Source organism: Epinephelus fuscoguttatus, linkage group LG8, assembly GCF_011397635.1.
Source record: "Epinephelus fuscoguttatus linkage group LG8, E.fuscoguttatus.final_Chr_v1".
In the NCBI taxonomy this organism is placed as follows: domain Eukaryota; kingdom Metazoa; phylum Chordata; class Actinopteri; order Perciformes; family Serranidae; genus Epinephelus; species Epinephelus fuscoguttatus.
In genome coordinates, this window is record NC_064759.1 from 8,098,722 (window position 1) to 8,115,684 (window position 16,963).

At 40.8% G+C, this 16,963-nt stretch overlaps 2 protein-coding genes across 4 annotated transcripts in view; one reads left to right on the plus strand and one right to left on the minus strand.

The window, feature by feature from the left end:
* Nucleotides 1-16,963, plus strand: part of efhb (EF-hand domain family, member B) — a 60,104-nt gene that overhangs the window by 2,695 nt on the left and 40,446 nt on the right. The window contains exons 6-14 of one of the 3 annotated variants that reach the window (XM_049583488.1): nt 35-164; nt 298-378; nt 469-536; nt 676-830; nt 1,085-1,292; nt 1,398-1,622; nt 2,168-2,349; nt 3,192-3,287; nt 3,959-8,153. In XM_049583488.1, the coding sequence (XP_049439445.1) occupies nt 35-164; nt 298-378; nt 469-536; nt 676-830; nt 1,085-1,292; nt 1,398-1,622; nt 2,168-2,349; nt 3,192-3,287; nt 3,959-3,988 (1,175 nt within the window). In that variant the 3' untranslated portion in view covers nt 3,989-8,153. Of the gene's footprint in view, nt 1-34; nt 165-297; nt 379-468; nt 537-675; nt 831-1,084; nt 1,293-1,397; nt 1,623-2,167; nt 2,350-3,191; nt 8,154-16,963 lie in introns of those variants that run through there. The other 2 variants (XR_007449830.1, XM_049583487.1) reach the window with 2 other exon arrangements.
* Nucleotides 8,276-15,225, minus strand: si:dkey-82o10.4 (uncharacterized protein LOC797793 homolog). Its single transcript, XM_049583494.1, has 5 exons — nt 14,698-15,225; nt 13,110-13,181; nt 12,688-12,814; nt 11,472-11,616; nt 8,276-9,138 (listed from the first exon to the last, which is right to left on the minus strand). The coding sequence occupies exons 1-5, from the start codon at nt 15,100-15,102 to the stop codon at nt 9,054-9,056; spliced, it is 834 nt and encodes a 277-aa protein (XP_049439451.1). The 5' UTR covers nt 15,103-15,225; the 3' UTR covers nt 8,276-9,053.

The following is a 16,963-nucleotide window of genomic DNA, read 5'->3' on the forward strand; positions in this document are numbered from 1 at the left end:
CCTTTTACAATAAAATCACCTTGCTCTACCACAGGTGAGCGGATTGACAGAAAGTACGACTGGAGTCACTACAGTAAAGACAGCAGGTTTGGGATCCTCACACCTCATTTCAACGACGGCCGTAATCTCAGCAAATCTCTCCACTGGCTGGGAGAGACACAGAAGTAAGTGCTGAAATAAGTGGGCAAAAGTATTTTGTTGTTAATTTCCATAACACATTGTGTTAATTCAGTGTATACCTTAAGTTAAAGGAGAATAAATTGTACCTGACCCTGTGCTCATATCATTGTGCCATAGGTTTTACAATCCAAAGGCTGTTTGGAAGAGATCTGGGAACAGGGAAAAGCTGGCACAACAATTTGGCGTAATGAACAATGTGTAAGCGTCACATTTCTTCAGACCAATTCTGTGACCGCTGACTTTATTTTGTTAACTAATGTTTAACTCTCAATAAACTCATCTTTTTAGGAGGAAAAATACCTTGAATGTTCCACCAGATCACACCTTTGGAGTTGCCTTGCCACTGGATGAATTTGGTAGAGTTTGTGTGAAAGAATTTAATTCCTGGGTTACTCATTGGAACATCAGTAGATATATTGTGTCCTGAAAAAACACATACTGGACCAGTTTTGGGGTTTAAGTCGTGAAATGACATTTTGCCTGTTTCCTGCACAGGTGTTGGTGATATAATCCACTCCACTGAGCCAGGCCAGTACGTGAGAGGCCGAGACCAGCAGCGCAGCCTGGTCAATGCAGTGAGACACCATCTCAAGAAGATCAATTTCCACAACTTCCCCTCCCTGCTGCAGGCGTTCAAACATTATGACAAGGTTTGACTTGAATGACTAAAGGGGCTGGGTGACACTTTGACACCACGTCACTTTCATCTACTGACTGTTCAACACATAACATTTAAAGTAACCTGAAAAAATACAGTGACACTTTATTCAGTGATCAAGGAAATCAGAGCACAGACATGTCATACAGACACAATGCTACTATAATTCTCCTGTCTCAGTCTCACACACTCGAGCCTCAAGGTCGTCGAGCCTTTTCATTTATATCTGTTCATGTAAACCACCAGGCAGGCAAGGGAATGATTGACAAAGAGGACCTGCAGGCGGTGTGCCGTCAGTTCCAACTGGACGTGAGCAGGCCTGTTCTGGATGACCTGATGGACTACTGTGACACGGACAAGGACGGACTGATCAACTTCCTGGAATTTGCAAACTTCCTCAACTGGAAGGACAAGATGCCAGTCAGCAGTCGAGAGCAAGGCATTTTGACAAATGGTCGGTAGATCTGGGCAATATATCAATATTTAATCGATGTCTTTTTTGTCTATTGATTGATCAGAGGTTATGTGTGGAGGCTCATTTTCTGTTTGCCCCCTGCAGAGCGTCACACCAGCTCCGCTCCAGCCAACATCGGGCGGAAGCCTCCCTCAGAATCAGAGCAGCTTCCTGCCTCTCAGGCCTTAATAAAGCCTGAGGACTTGGAGCCCATTAAGCCAGGCAGCTCACTGAAGACCCTCAGGACCCTGAGGCGACCGAGGGCAGCCCCAGACCACTTCATGACGTCCTCCACCCTCATCGGATCTGTCAGTGATTCGTCCACGTTGAGTAAGTCAGAAATGATACCGCGATCATGTGGAATCAGGGAGACAGCAGACTGGATATCATTTGAGTGGACGATAGCAGGACGGTAGAATTTGGTGAGGCCAGCAGAGAATACTGACAGTGGTAACGGTAGATGGCATTACTGTTCAAAGTTTAAATATTTTAACAGTAAAAGGGGATGTCAGTGGTGAAATATCAAAGAACTGCAGTATGCAGACGTTCTCCCACACATATCTTCCTAATGGCACAAGCATGACACATTTGAAATCACATTGTGGAAGACATAAAATACTGTAATGAACTTATTACAACCATTAATTCTTGTAGATGGTTAAGTCTTACTGCCTCATATTATCAAATTACCTTACATGAGTCATTATCGCATTAACTTAAACCTGCTTAAATGTCCTCTGGAGCATCTGACTGGCCCATTTGGGGACATTTGATTGATATGTTTTAGTTTTTATATGCAGTAATTTATTTATATTTCACTGACTCCATGTCCTAACAATCCTTACTTATCATGTGGTCTCTCTTACATACTGTAGACAGCCGCACCTATGGGATCCCAACTGTGCGCTCCGACCTTCCAGCTCCACGCTTAAAGAGAGTCAGTGATACTAACAACTATGGTGATACGTCCACGGCTGCAGATCTTCTGCATCCATCAGTTCATGCCCTCCGGGGGGTTCACGAGGAACACTTCTTTTGTCCTCGCACCAAGAAGGAGGTAGGCACTACGCACAATGTCAGCGTCATAGTAAGGTTTGCTGTGAGTGAATACAGTAAGGACGGTTGACCTACAAGAGGGGTAACCATGGCAGTTGCTATCCAGAGTTTGGACGGTCATAAAAAAATAGAAATGTTACAGAATTGCTTTTTGTGGGCCTGAAAAAGCCAAAAGGTCTTGGAAAAGTGTGACCCTAAAAAAGAGGGTGGATCATGGGGAGTACCACCAGTTGGTCCAGGAGCTTCTCCTCCATGATGGATGTTTCCAGGCATATTTTAAGATGACTCAGGGGCAGTTTGACAACCTGCTGCTCTATCGTTGGGCCGTATAGCTCTGGGTATCCAGCAACCACTACCACCAGTTTCTCCTCCATTGTTTACCAACTGTAAACTTGTTGTCATGACCACCACAGAAGGCCCGCCTCTCAAATTATCCAATTGGTCAATGGGAAAAAATATGACGAAAAAGAGATGATGTAGGGCGTTTTTCTGCTTCAAGTTGGACGTTTTTTTCGACTTGAATTCAGAGTGCTTTAGCAAAAACGCTAGGCACCTAGAGCACAGAAATGTGAGGTGCATAGCAACGCAAAAACTGCGAGCAAAAAGCTTCATTCTCATTAAAAACAATTACAAAAAGCCGCCTCCAGCTGCTAAAACTCGATCCGAGGCCTTAAAAATGGGTTTAAAAACAGATTGGTCATTAGAAGTGCCCCGCTGCTGCATGGTGGCCCCAGTGCAGTTAGATGAAAATAAAATAAAAAGGAGAAGACATAAATCTCACACCTTGTCCTTATTTTAGATGAAAATGTTAAGATACTGACACTCTCATCCTCCTCTCTACAGATTGCAGAGATCTTCAGGAATGTGGGTGTGACTATTTCTGAGGAGACGTTCGAGGAGGCCTGGAAGCTGGCGTCCATGAAGCATCCAGCCGGGGAGGTTTGTGTCGAGGTTTTCCGTAACGTACTCAAGGAAATAAAAGCAATGTGATACTGAAGGGGTTTTTACCTGCACAGTGCTTCCTCATCACGGTCGATATTGCTGTCTAAACAATACCTCTGCTGTTCGGCGGAAGCTTTGTAGCTCCAAAATGTTTTAGTTTGACTGGAGTGCATTTTTGATGGAATGATGGATTTCTGCACCCCAAAATCACTGAAAAATTTTTCAAGCCATGAAGGAGTAAACATTAATCTGACGTGCACAGCAGTTGTGCTGTAACTAAGTTTTCACATGACAACCATAATGTGAAAATCTGTTTTTCACAATAACATTCTCAGTAACCTCAAATCATTTTTAAAGAGCAACATTGTTTCATTTTGTTTGCCTTTGCAAGTAGGACACTTATTTTTATACATCCAGTAATATAACAATAACTTTTTGTCAGTACGTTGTTTATATAATCTCAGCTACTGAAGATCTGAATTAACAGTTTCAACTTGCTTTCTTTGAAGTTGTGCATTTTCGCATTAATATGAGAACTCCCAAGAAACAGTGGGTTAAATTTAAATCTTTTTTATGTCAGTAGAGTCTGTTTGAAGAAGAAAGTAATGCCTGGGAATTCATTTCATTTCATTTACACGACATTTTGATCCTACTCTGATCTTCTTCAGGTCAAAATCTGGAGTCAGTTTGTGCTGTGAAGTGACCTTACTAAATTCATCATCATCTGCACGTTATTTATTTGTGCTGTCACATACCCTACTAATTCACCTAATTCAGCTGTCCTGACCTTTTATTTTACATTGCTGCTTTATAATGATTGTGGTTATGAATTTGTTGAGACAATAAACAAGGGTTGTCATGATACCAGAATTCTAAACTTTAATACGATACTCGTTTAAAAAAATAATAATTTATACCTCTTTTGACACCACGGCAAAATGGAAAAAAGTAATTGGCACACAAAACATGATTTTTTAAATTTTTTATTAACGACCTGCACATAGTGCTGGTATAGAAAATATCACTGGAAACATGTCTGGTCACATGGTTGGTTCATTGTTCAAGAGAATGCCGTAACAGCCACAGGTTGAGGAGCAGTTGATTTTCGTCCCTGTTGTTTCATATGTGCAGTTTTGGGTTGAAAATCTGGTTGTAGTCCTGTTTTTTTAAAAATATATTCTGCACATCTGATACTATTGGATGCATAGTTTGTATCAAAAAATTATTGACTCTTTCGACAACCTCACAGTAAATGCGGAGAATGAACCCCCTTTATAATGACTAACATCAGATGAATGTGTTGCATCATATAAGCAGAGTTTTGACCTATTTTTTGGATTATGTTTTTTTTGGAGTGTTGCTAATATTTGATGAATTTGCTGGAAGCCAGTTTGCAGTTCCTGGCAGAGCACCTCACCAAAAGAGGGTCACATGAAAATACATCCTGTACCTAACACACACATTTAATTATATAGACTTAATTCTTCGTAAGCATTGAGTTGCTCTCATGTGATGACATGCTTGAGAACCAGACTGCTCCATCAAGTGTACTGCCAGTGAGGCCAGCAGCAAACAGCTTGTTTGATGCAGTATTATTGTGTACACTGTTTAGAGTAACCATGAATGCATCATGGGGCACAAACAAACTTTCACCTGTCAGGTGTATGGGTGGGTTTTCATCTTAAATATAAACCAACCTCTTCTGATGCCAACGAGCTTCATATTTTCCTCCACAGCAGGGGGCACATCAGCATGCATGCATATAAAAACACATATTGGTGAAACAAAGCCAAATGCTTTTAATATTATCATTAATATTTACTGTGACTGATTCAAGTTTAAGTCTGCTCTTGTTCTGAAATCACAGATTGTGTTAAATTAGTCTCAGTCTTGACTTGTATTGACTTAAGCTGTCTTTGTTCCGGTCTGACTATTAAGTCCTGTCAAAACAATTTTAAAAACTCCAAACACACAGAGGAGAATCTCCCACACACAAAACAGAGTAGCATAAAAAAGTTAAAATAAGAACACAAATTAGTAAATAGATTTAAGTTGAGATAAAAATTCTAATCTATCTAGTCAGACTACAACTATAGTTATTTTTGAGTTTAGGTTTTATCTTCCCCGCCCAACAAACAATACACAGTAAGACATTTGTGTTGCAGTCTAGCCAAAGTATTCTTTAGTCTCCATACACATAACACAGTAATAATAACACCATGCTTTCAGAGATAAACATGTCAGCAAACAAAAGAAATGTTTTCCATATTACATGTCTGTTTATAGAGAATCAATTCTCCTGTTAAAATGAAAAATATAATTTCATGCACAGAAGCGGCTCATTTTTCATGTCAACATTTCATCTTTCTTTTGTTGAAAGCAACATGTCATCTTTTGTTTGTACACCTAAGCTGCTGTGAAACAGTGTTAAATCTTTAATTGATTGCTTTGGACTTAAAAATAACAGCCGGTGTGACTGTTTCTGTGCCGGTGACAGACCTGAGTAAACACTGAGAGGTGCGTTCTCACAACCTATCATTTATTCTGTCAGAGTATTAGATTTGATTTCCAAGCATGTTTATCTTGTAATTCTATTAATCAACCTTGAAATGGGAAGTCTGACAGAGATAGCACAATTAATTTATGGCGTCTTGGAGCTGAGACACATGCAGACATACAGGCAGACACACAGACTTTCAAGGAGGTATGAGGGATTGTTTGCAATCTGTTTCGCTAACCAGATTAATGAAACAGGTTGGCACGCAGCCTCGACTGATGCACATGTCTGGAGATTACAGAACAGTAAAATAACTAATAAAAAAATCATTAGCTTTTTGTACATTCACCACTTGTTTTTGTTTTCTTGTTAATTTCCATTAAACTGAGTGATGCACAGGCGTGGTAAATTGTTTAATGTGCTCTCACCATATCCATGAGCATATTGACATGTGCTAAGCTAACCGCACTCATTTAATCTCATTACGACTCTGCAAGATGCTCCACTGGAACCAAAAAACCCCCACGCAAACTTCCACAGACCACATATTACTATGCAGGAAAATTAGAATAATCCTCAGCGTATTTCATTATGCATGAATTAGCGGCCGCTAATGACAGAATCCTCTCTGTTTGTCAGATATGTTGTCAACATTAATAATATTGCAGCGAGCTTAAACAGAATGGGATGACACGCAGCATTCACGAGCCTGTCAGACGTGATGTTTTTGACAAGTGACGTTTCTGGCAGCGACCGTGGGCTCAGACACAGGCTGCGTTTGAGTTATAGTAAATGGGTGGGGAATTTCCTGCCAGGATTTGTCTGTCTTGCCTGCAGCGATGCAATACAACTATTTTCACTTGGTGTAAGACTCTTGTTGTGATCTCTCGTCGATCCATAAAGTCCTCGCTTGAACAGTAAACTGCGTCGCCGACAACCATGTACCAGAACATACGCCCCCTCCTGATTACTATGGAAAATGGATTATCTTGTTGCCCGTTGCTTCTCAAGAACCTAATACATTGACACCAATATATTTGGTCCCTTCTAAGTTTGATGTTTCACATGTTGAAAATATAGTTATATAATACAAGATCATCACCTTTAATGCTAATGCAGAGTCAGCTGCTGCATTAGCCGATTATTTATTTTTATTCTAACTAATATGGTTGACTTTCTTAAAGGTATACTATGCAGGAATTGTTGGTTGCTGTTTGTAAACAATATTGCCAGCAAAAAGCAAAGGTTAGGGTTCATTGTATTTGCTTTTTTTTTGTTTTGTTCTTTTTTTTTTGTTTGTTTGTTTTTTGATGCTGTATCCTCAATTTTTGTAGCTTCCTCTTGGACGTGTGCAGCTTATGATGCCGCAACTGGTCGCTATTGTTTTTTGAAGTCCTGACGTCACCAGCACGCTGTGCCCAGGAACATCTTGAACATAGAAAAAAAAAAGAAAACCCAGGCAAAGGCAGATACTCTGCAGATAACTAATAAATACACCACCATACACTTCTAGTGGGTGGTAAGTGATGATTGAGAGGCATTACTTCTTCATTACTTCGTCTTTAACCACTTGGAAAACGCGCGGTTGCCAAGCAACCATAACCAGCACTGTGTCATAGCCTACTTACAAGAAATGCTGATTGCGGAGCTGATTTTATTCCAGATGTTGTTTTCTAAGTGTGTATTTGGCCAAAAATATTCTCTGTGGGACGGATGTAAAACTTTGGCAACTTCTTCTTCGTCTTTATCACAAACTGATATTTACGAAGAATGGACAGATATCTGCTGGCTGTGATTGGTTGCTCCTCGTCATTTGAAATGCGGTCCGTGCTTCTGCATTCCAAAAGTTAAACTTTTTTTTATCTTCAGGTGCAGCTGTCACACCCTGAAAAACAGGTACTCCGGAAAGTGTGTGCCCTGAGGGCGTCGCTCTGCCGTTTGAGTGCACCTGCCGCACATCTACATTGAAAACAGTCAATCTGAGCGTGCAAAAAAACGTGGCATGTGCACAGCCCCATAGTCTATACATTTTTTTATTGAGGAAAATCCTGCATGGTATATCTTTAAATGCACATCAAAAAGAAAATTTGCATTTGTGCCATGGTGCACAAAGGTGCACTCTGGTGATGATACGCCTCTGGAGGTGAGGGTCAATACTTCGGGCTTATCCGGTATAGACTTCCTCTCCAGTGCCCCAATCATTTCAGCTAATTTTTACATAAGGTATAAAGGTATCTGTCTATCTATCTATCTTCAAATGGACTTTTTACCTACCGTTCAGACATAATTGGTGAATGCTACTCAGACTACAAACTGAAGCCAGAACACTCACTATAAACGCAGTTGTTAATAGAGATTAGTCCCCCTTATCACCTCAGTAATTTTTGCACAGTCCCTTAGTTTATCAGAGCAGCTGGGTATTGATTATGACTGGGGGTCGGACCAGATTCCCTGTGTGAATTAAAAGGTCATGGGTACACTTTGGTGCTCTGATCAAAGCAATTTATTGATACAACATATTGGTTTAACAAACTCAACAGAGTTCATTCTTGACCTGTGAAGCAGTGGTTTGACAAAACAAAAAATAGTCCATCAGCTTTTTCTAGTACTTTAAGATACTTCCTCAGTTGTCATGGAGATGACTCCATTATCGTCATGATCTATAGTAAGGCAGTGACCATATACCAGCATCTGTCATGGGACCAAAGTTTCAGACTTACTGTAGGTCACATGATGACAACTGAGCAAACTCCATTTGCGGAGGAAGACGATGCAATGTGGTTGAAAAGCGCAGAAAAAAGCTGGGACATGGACCTGGAGTGAGGAATTGGGTTTTTTTGCAACACACCCAGCTATTTTTAGAAAAAGACACTTTAAAGTCTTCCTCCAGTGACCTCATCACTCTGTCATACAGTGTATCTGAGCTGAAAACACCAGACACAGTTGTTCTAGCACTGTGACCTCCTACAATGGTCTGCTCACACATTTTTTTCATACTTTGGAAAACCACTGGAGGGGGGCTTTAAAAGCATCTGAGGGTCTGAGGTAGTAGGCCATAATGACATAGGTTAATTTATAAAGTTCAGGTGTCTGCACAGCATCAGTATTATGGCTCTGGGTCCTGTTTCATGTGTTCCTCGTAGACAGCCCTTCAATCTGCTGCTCGCAGGTGTCTGTAGTCTTTTATGAATAAGTGAATCCAACCAATCACTTCTCCCCTGTTGTGTTTTGATGACTGACAAATGGCCTTGCAGCAACAAGTCAAATCACTCGGCCTGTTTCCAATGCCAGTGCCAAACAGTCGTGACCGTCCAGTCGGGAGAGGCTCCTCTCGTCAGCTCTCGGTGAAATCTGGAAGGGAAGGGGGGAGGCATATTTAACAAGAGCTACGATAGTTTACTCTCTAAACATGAACAGCTCCCCAGACTGGTGTAAATCATGCACACCCTGTGTCTCCTCTACTCAAAATTCAGAAGAGCATCCTAAATTCTCCCTAGCAGTACAAGTGTATTCAGAGTGCTGAAGGAAACTGACTAACACTCAACTCAAACTAACTACTGCATCTTGTTTCACCTTGACAACAACGAGGTGAGGCTTCTAAAAATGGCTTCCTTATCCTGCCAAACTGTCTGTTTACTAGCCTTTGGGATAACATTTGAAGTGTAACAGGCTTTCTCAGAGGGGATTTCAAGACCTGAAACAATAGGAAAGAGAATCTGGCTAACTAGATAGGTGGGCATTAGGTAGAATAGCCACACCATGCAGTCCAGCATCTAACCGGATTACTGATTGGAAATGGAAAGAGGCTTTGACTGACATGCAGTGGGAGTGGAATTATTTCCCCTTCCTGTTACAGCGGAGAATCATATCAGTGGTTCTTTAGACCCAAATCAGAACAACTTAAGTGATGCAGAATTTTAAATCTCTGACAAGCGCTCAAAGGTCCTGTTTTAGAATGGAATTCATAATATTGCAGCTTCATCTAGCTGTTCACGTCATAAAACGGGTGACAGTTATTTTCCAGGACATTTACATAAGAGCCACAGTTATGTTTGCATAATATTTGTCACCTGGTGCACGAAACGGACCAGTAGCGCTGCTGAAAACAGAGCTTAATAGATATCAAGGACGAAGACGTTTGCTTCTTCTCTCACAGGTTGAGAGCCTCTTTTCCAAAGTCAGTGATCAGGCATGGAGATAGACAAGACATTACGATGGAACTTTTGTCTGCTCACATGCTGTATGTGAAGCGTTTTGTTGGAATTCCATCCATCCAATTGGCGTGAATGAACATCTAAAATATAAATAGGGAAACAGCTGGTCTAATTATTATTGTGCTTGTATAAGATTTTCTTGTGGACGTCTTCTGCCCCAGTTGAGCTTCACAGTGCACTGACTGGCTGTGTGTTCATATTTGGGACTTACAGATGTACTACAGTGAATATAGCATCATGAGATTTTCTCATGCCTGGCTTTTATTTACTATTCTTGCAATCAGTGCCTTTATTAAAGCAATAGTTCACCCCAAAATTTAAAAAAAAATATGCATTTTTTTTTTCTCTTACCTGTGGAACTATTAAATCAATCCAGGTTATTTTGAAGTGAGTCACCAAGAGTTGGAGATGTCTGCCTTCTCTAGAATATAATGGAACTAGCTGGCACTCGGCTTGTGGTGCTGAAAGTGCCAAAAAATACACTTGAAAAACTCAACAACGTCTTTTTCATGACGGAGTTTCTCAAAGGAATCCTATTTCACATAGGAACTATTTTCTGTCTACCGTACTACACCCAACAACCGTATCACCGTGCAGATGGAGGCGTGTATCTACTGCTAGCTCACCTGGCACCACTGAGATACCCAAGTTCAGCTGAGGAGGACGCTATCAATTTTCACATCTCGTGCTATCATGAGCATGAGCCTCCTGTCTGTGAGTAAATGCCTGCTTCCATCTGTGCAGTGGTATGGTTAGAGATGAAAGAGACATTGCTGTTGAGTTTTTCAGAAGTGTTCCTTTTGTGCTTTGAGCACCATTTCGAGAAGGCAGACATCTCTACAGTTGATGTCTCAAACACTTTCTGCACCTCTCACTTAAACAATCTGGACCTGTGCATAGCACTGCAGGTAAGAGGAAAAATATGTATTTTGGATTGGATTGGTGAACTGTCCCTTTAATATCTCTTACTTTAAGTGTATTAGTGGCAGTCCTCCAGTGAAATAAATATGTCTCTTTCACCGTTTTCCCCAGTGAGGCATTAAACATTAGATGAACTCTCATCCACCCACACGACACTTTGGAACATTCTCCGAAATTATCCTTTCCACATATATTAAAAGGAAAAAAAAATAGTACCTTGCCACCATCAGCTTTGTGGCTCTGTTACCCACCCAACAAAAACAGACATGCCATATGTTGGAAGGCCTGCAGGTAACTTTGAGCTTTTGCCAACATATAATTAAGTCTCTAAGTAAATATTTGTACCTTTTAATTGTGAGGCAAACAGAGATTCTGGCACCTAACATCTGAGCAAATTAATGATCAAAAACTAGCTTTGAGCAAAAAGAGTCCGCACACACTGCATGAAATATATTTGAACATGTCAAAGCTGAATGAGGGAAGATTTGATTGTAATCCATACTTTTGGATGTATGGCATGTCTCTGCAAATGACAATCTGAGTTCTTACTCATAGACTGCTGTCACTATTTTCTTCTCTGGACTGCCATCTTCACTTGAGGCCACTTTGAAGATCTTCGTGCCCTCGGGGTCATCAGGGCCTTCATATGTTGACAGGAACCAAAACCTCATGACGATGAAGCAGTACTTTCTACCTACAAGTAAAGAGAAAGAAACCACAGACCATGTAATGGACGAGTACTAAAAGCTTCACTTTAAAGCTGCATACAATCACATGTGGGAGCTGGCAGGTTTACATCTACATCCTCTATAAGTGATCTCTTTCTCAGCCGCAGTTAGAGGTTAAGTGCCTTGCTAAAGGACACAAATTCTAAAACATGGATGCTTCACACACGTCTTCATCATCTCCGACAGCAGATTAGATCTATACAATCAGCACCTTTTCAAGATTGGTGTCACTAAGTCAGTATCTGACAAAATGTCTCCCCTTTTGAGTAATGGCCAGAATTGTGTTTTTGCAGAGCATTATGATGTCACAGCGAAATTGACCTTTGATCTTCTGGATCTAAAATGTCATCATCACGTTATCCTATTGGACATTTGTGTGAAATGTTGTCATAATTAACGCAGAAATTCTTGAGTTATGGCTATAAACATGTCTTGTGAGGTGACAGTGAGCCTGACCTCCAAACTCTTATCAGTTCATCCTTGAGTCCAAGTGGACGTTTGTGCCAAATTCCAAGAAATCACCTCAAAGCCTTCCTGAGATATCGTGTTCATGAAAATGGGACAGATTTAACACCTGAAAACAAAACACCTCCAGCCATGGCTGTTGCTAGCACGGAGGAATAACAAAACAAATCTGACGTAAAATATTAAATTGATCTCTCTTTCGCTCTGACTGTTTGACATAAAACGCATAACTTCCGGTGCGCCAGCGCAGTAAAGTTGCCACAGTTGCCTGAAACTAAAACTCCGCTTTACTGAGAAATACCCTTAATTTACATGTAAACATCCGGCACTCCAGCTTTAACAGAGAAAGAGATTCCACCTCTGAAACTGAGATTATGAGTCCACAAAATCTTTCTTGACAGGACAGCATGGACAGTTATATGATCTTGGACTAACTGCATCTAGTTCAAGAAGTATACTGTAACTTGGCAGCAGAGCAGTTTAACTGGTTTGCTCAGGTTGTGAAAGGCATCACCTGACCAGAATAAGGACCCTGGTAGACCATTCAGTGTTCTCAGCCACACAAAACTCACCGTATCTATCAAAGACGACCGACACGTCTTCCGGCAGCATGAATATGATGTCATCCATTGTGACAGCTAGATGTTGTCTCTGAGCATCAGTGAGAGACTTGCATCTTGTCTTCACATAATCTATCATCTGAAATTGCAAAAGAGATCATCAAAACCAAAATACTGATGAGGCTGATCAATCATTATCACCACAAATTGACTGTTTGTAAGCGCAAAACCCTGTGCAATGACTTTGACCCTGCATTTCTGAAAGGTTTATTACATTATACTGTACTCTGCTGTGCTGATGTTCAATTTTCAAATAACTACACTACCCAAAATGAGAAGTCTAATTTATCAGTACATGCGTGTTTTCACTGCAGGAGTAAAACATTTACTTTTCATTTGAATATATCTCAGTTTGTGAGTGCATGATCTGTTACCTCATTGGACACAATCCCCACTAGCTTGTGGTATCTGCCACTGGACATCATGTTGGAGACGTGGATCAAAGCCTGGGATGGATGATGGACAACAAGGTGATTAATTTTTATTTTGTGGGTTGATGTTAACTGTAACTTTTGTCTTTGTCTTAAACTGCTGATAGTTGGAAAAACTAATTAGTAAGTGTCTCACATTCAGACATGGGTCCTTGTAGTAGTTTGTTTGTCTGGAGCTTTTAATCATATCCATCAGCAGTTTGCCCAGTCGTCATGTCACTGACGTTCGAATTTCCATTTAGCATTCAAGGACTTGAGCCTCAGCTTTGAGCCACAGAGCGTTCAGCAATACTGCAAATTTGACGACGAGGAAATCTCCATCTGCTGATGAAGATCATGCCACATGATCGAAAGCTCAAGAACAGCTACTAAACAGACCTTGAGGTGAGACTGCTTTCTCAACAGGAATTAGGAACTGTACTTAACATATCAGAGTGAAGGTTTTGACCTTCCCCAGCCCTACAGATATTATTCCTTGAGCCTCTCAGAGTGACCGGGGGAAAATGCATCCTCCCTCCACCATAAATAACCATATTTCACAGTTTCTAGCTGTGATAAATGTGATTTTATTGATTTTTTTTAAAGCAAACATGCCTTTCAAACACACTTGCAGGTTTTGGAGTTCTGAAGGTACCGTAAAACTTCAGTTAATAGCCCATATTCTGACTATATGACAGCTTCAGAGGAAGGTCACCACTTGTTTTTCATCATGCCTATAAATCTGAATGTGTAGCATCTCCACATTGACACAAGTTTAAACATTGATGTTTGAATGTGCGATGTAAACAGCTACCTAATGTTAGCGCAAGTGGTTAGTCAACAATCCGGTTTTATACATCAAAAGAGCTCCTGAAAATATAAACTGCTTGGCAACCAGACCAGGCGTCTAATCGAGACAGGCCTTTATTTGTCAAAGTGTATAGCTACACAGGGCTTGTAAAAGGGACTGGGCGTTTAACTGAAGTTTTCCGGTATTTAATAAGTGCAAAATACAACCCTTTAAAAAGTGAAATGTCCCTCCCCTAAGACGGATCAAAAACAACTCCATCCCCAGTGCTTAAAAAACTATTTGAAGTGCTTGCCCCATTTTGCACCACCCCCTCTCCTAAGTAACGAACAGTCCCTTATGTAGTTTGGTATTGATGGAGTTAAATATAGTTAAGAGGCATTTGAGAGCTTTGCAGTTGCAGTTGTGATACATTAACTTAAGGGTCTGAGGGTGTTCTCATCTCTTTATGTTACAAGCTTATTATAAATTCCTTCCTCACCTATCCTATGTTTGACCTCTATATGAACCATCCAGTAGCCATGTCAAAACATCACTTACGTGTCATTCAAATCTGCAGTATCACAGAGAGGCTTTCAAACCATTTGCCACATAAACTTAAGAAAGAAAGAGCCCACAGTAGTCTACTGATTTGGAGATGCGAGGCCTTCCATCGGCCACACATGGACTACAGTTAACCAGCTGTTTATCCCTGATGCAGCAGGGGTTAGTGGAGGACCTGTTGGTGCTTCTGTAAGTAGTTACCTGCTTCACTCCTCTCTCAAACTCCGCTGAGCTCATGTCTATCTCAAAGTACAGATTGATGAGATAGATGATGACTTTGCACCGGATCCATGTGATCGGGTCCGGGATGCCGACTACAGAGACACCGGGGTGACCACCGGAGCTCCCCGGCGGCCCGTCGGCTCCAGGCTGAGAGCTGAACAGTCTGTGTTTCTGACCTACGAACACGAACCTCCGCCGGCACAGTCCCCGGCTCTGTGCTCCTGGTACCCCGGTAAAAGGACGCACAGTCATCCCCGCCAATTGCTGGTGCGCAGCCGGCTGCTTGCTGCGGGTCATGCCCTTCTTCCAGGCGCAGACCCCGGGTGAAGCTGCTGCGAGGCTGCCGAGCTCCCGGCATGCAGCGAGGCTGCTGATCCGCTGCATCACAGCGAGGAGGGCGCAGCATTACCGGCGGCGTTTGGACCACGGTTCATGGGCTGAAGCAGCCTCCATTATCATTGTTGCCTTTGGTAACCTTATGCAACTCACCCCATGCTGTACCCATAATCCTTATCGTGGACACGACGTAAACACACATGACTGCTGCCTTCAGGTACTGTTGGAAATGTAGAAACAATCACATGGAGCACTTTATCTGAGGCTCTTTCACTTCTCACAGGTGTTTCTGTGTTTGACTTTTTTCTGCTGAAGATTTATTATTATTCAGTAGCAAATAAAGAAAATAATCATACAGTAGTAGACGGACATAAAAAAACAGGTTACTAAAGGAAGCATGAAGACTGAAAACAACATATAATGATTTGATTTGCATATCCAAAAAGGAGTAGGAGGGAGGAAGTACAAACTTATTTACTCTCACCCCTTCTTCATGAATTAATAATTATATTAATAAATTATGAAGCTCCCCATCAGAATAAAGCTGCACAATAATTAATTCTCCTAGACCTATTCTTATATATTAAATGAATTACCAATAATATTTGTCTTACAGCGAGATATGAAATAATTACAAACATACTTAGAAAATAAAAATTCTTATATAGATACCTTATTCAAAAAAAATCTATGCAGTTATCTTGATGAATATCTGTATCAAGTGTTTTTTAATTGATAAATCGTACTGTTTGTATTTAACAGATTGCTCTGACTCATTGTCACGCCTGCAAACCAAAATTTCTTCAGAAGGACAACAAGAGTTGAATTTGAAAACCGGAAGGACACGTTTTATTTATACATTTGGCATTTGACAGTAGGCCTAAACAAAAATAGATTATGTGATACACAGTATGTGGAGGCTGTCAGCATTGACACGTTAACTCATATTCTACAACATAATATTTACCAATGAAGCCATCAAATTTTGGGTTTACTTGACCTTACACTTCATTCTACTTAACTTAGACCTGTTGTCCGAGTTCATGGACACTTTTTTGTGCAGTCTAGTTGCAGTAAGAGCACAACTAATCCATGTAAAAACAAGATGGCTGACATCTCTGTCAAGTCAGTTTACAGCTGATCCAGACACAGAAGTGGACAAGGTCCAAAACCTGATCACATTTCATGGTTGAAACTTGTTTATTTATGATTAATAATGTTTGTAGTTTGATTTCAACAAATTTGACCAATTTTAGCAACAGTAACAAGTTAAGACATTATTAATTAGGAAGTATTGTCTCGTTTGAGGACACTGGGGCTTAATTATTGTTGCCATCTTTAGTTTTTTCACATATATCTGGTCCTATTGATCCCAAATAGCCAGGAGAAATTAAAATGCATACTAGACAAAAGTTCAGGTCTCAGGTCCCCCTTATTAGTTCCCACACGTTTGCATTTTAATCACTAACAAGCTTCATGGGTTGTGTCCCATTAATTCTTCTGCAGTATGGATCTAAAATGAAATCAGACAAAAGCTTTTAAAAGACATTATCTGGCTGATTAAATGTTTCTGTCTTCATGATTGAGTTAAGTCGAACTTACAGGGAGCACTTGAAGGCAGCAAAGTGACTTTACTGACAGAATCCAGTAGAGGGAGATAAATATCCATATATGTGCCTCGTGTAGTGTGTGTGTGTGTGTGTGTGTGTGTGTGTGTGTGTGTGTGTGTGTGTGTGAGAGAGAGAGAGATAGACAAAGTATGAGGAAACTAGAAAACAAACAAACTTTGAGTGTGTCTGTGCGTGCATCTATTATTAACACAATAAAGGAGAACATCTAAAAAGCCAGTGAAAGTGCCTACACACACACACACACACACACACACACACACACACACACAGAACCAGTT

What these genes read in the sequence shown, in the direction of transcription:
- si:dkey-82o10.4 (XM_049583494.1), bottom strand. Translation starts at nt 15,102, where the DNA reads ATGCAGCGGATCAGCAGCCTCGCTGCATGCCGGGAGCTCGGCAGCCTC. An exon ending in TTGAGAGAGGAGTGAAGCAG is followed by an intron (nt 13,182 to 14,697) that starts GTAACTACTTAC and finishes CATCCATCCCAG; the next exon opens with GCTTTGATCCACGTCTCCAA. An exon ending in ATAGTGACAGCAGTCTATGA is followed by an intron (nt 9,139 to 11,471) that starts GTAAGAACTCAG and finishes CTTCCCTTCCAG; the next exon opens with ATTTCACCGAGAGCTGACGA.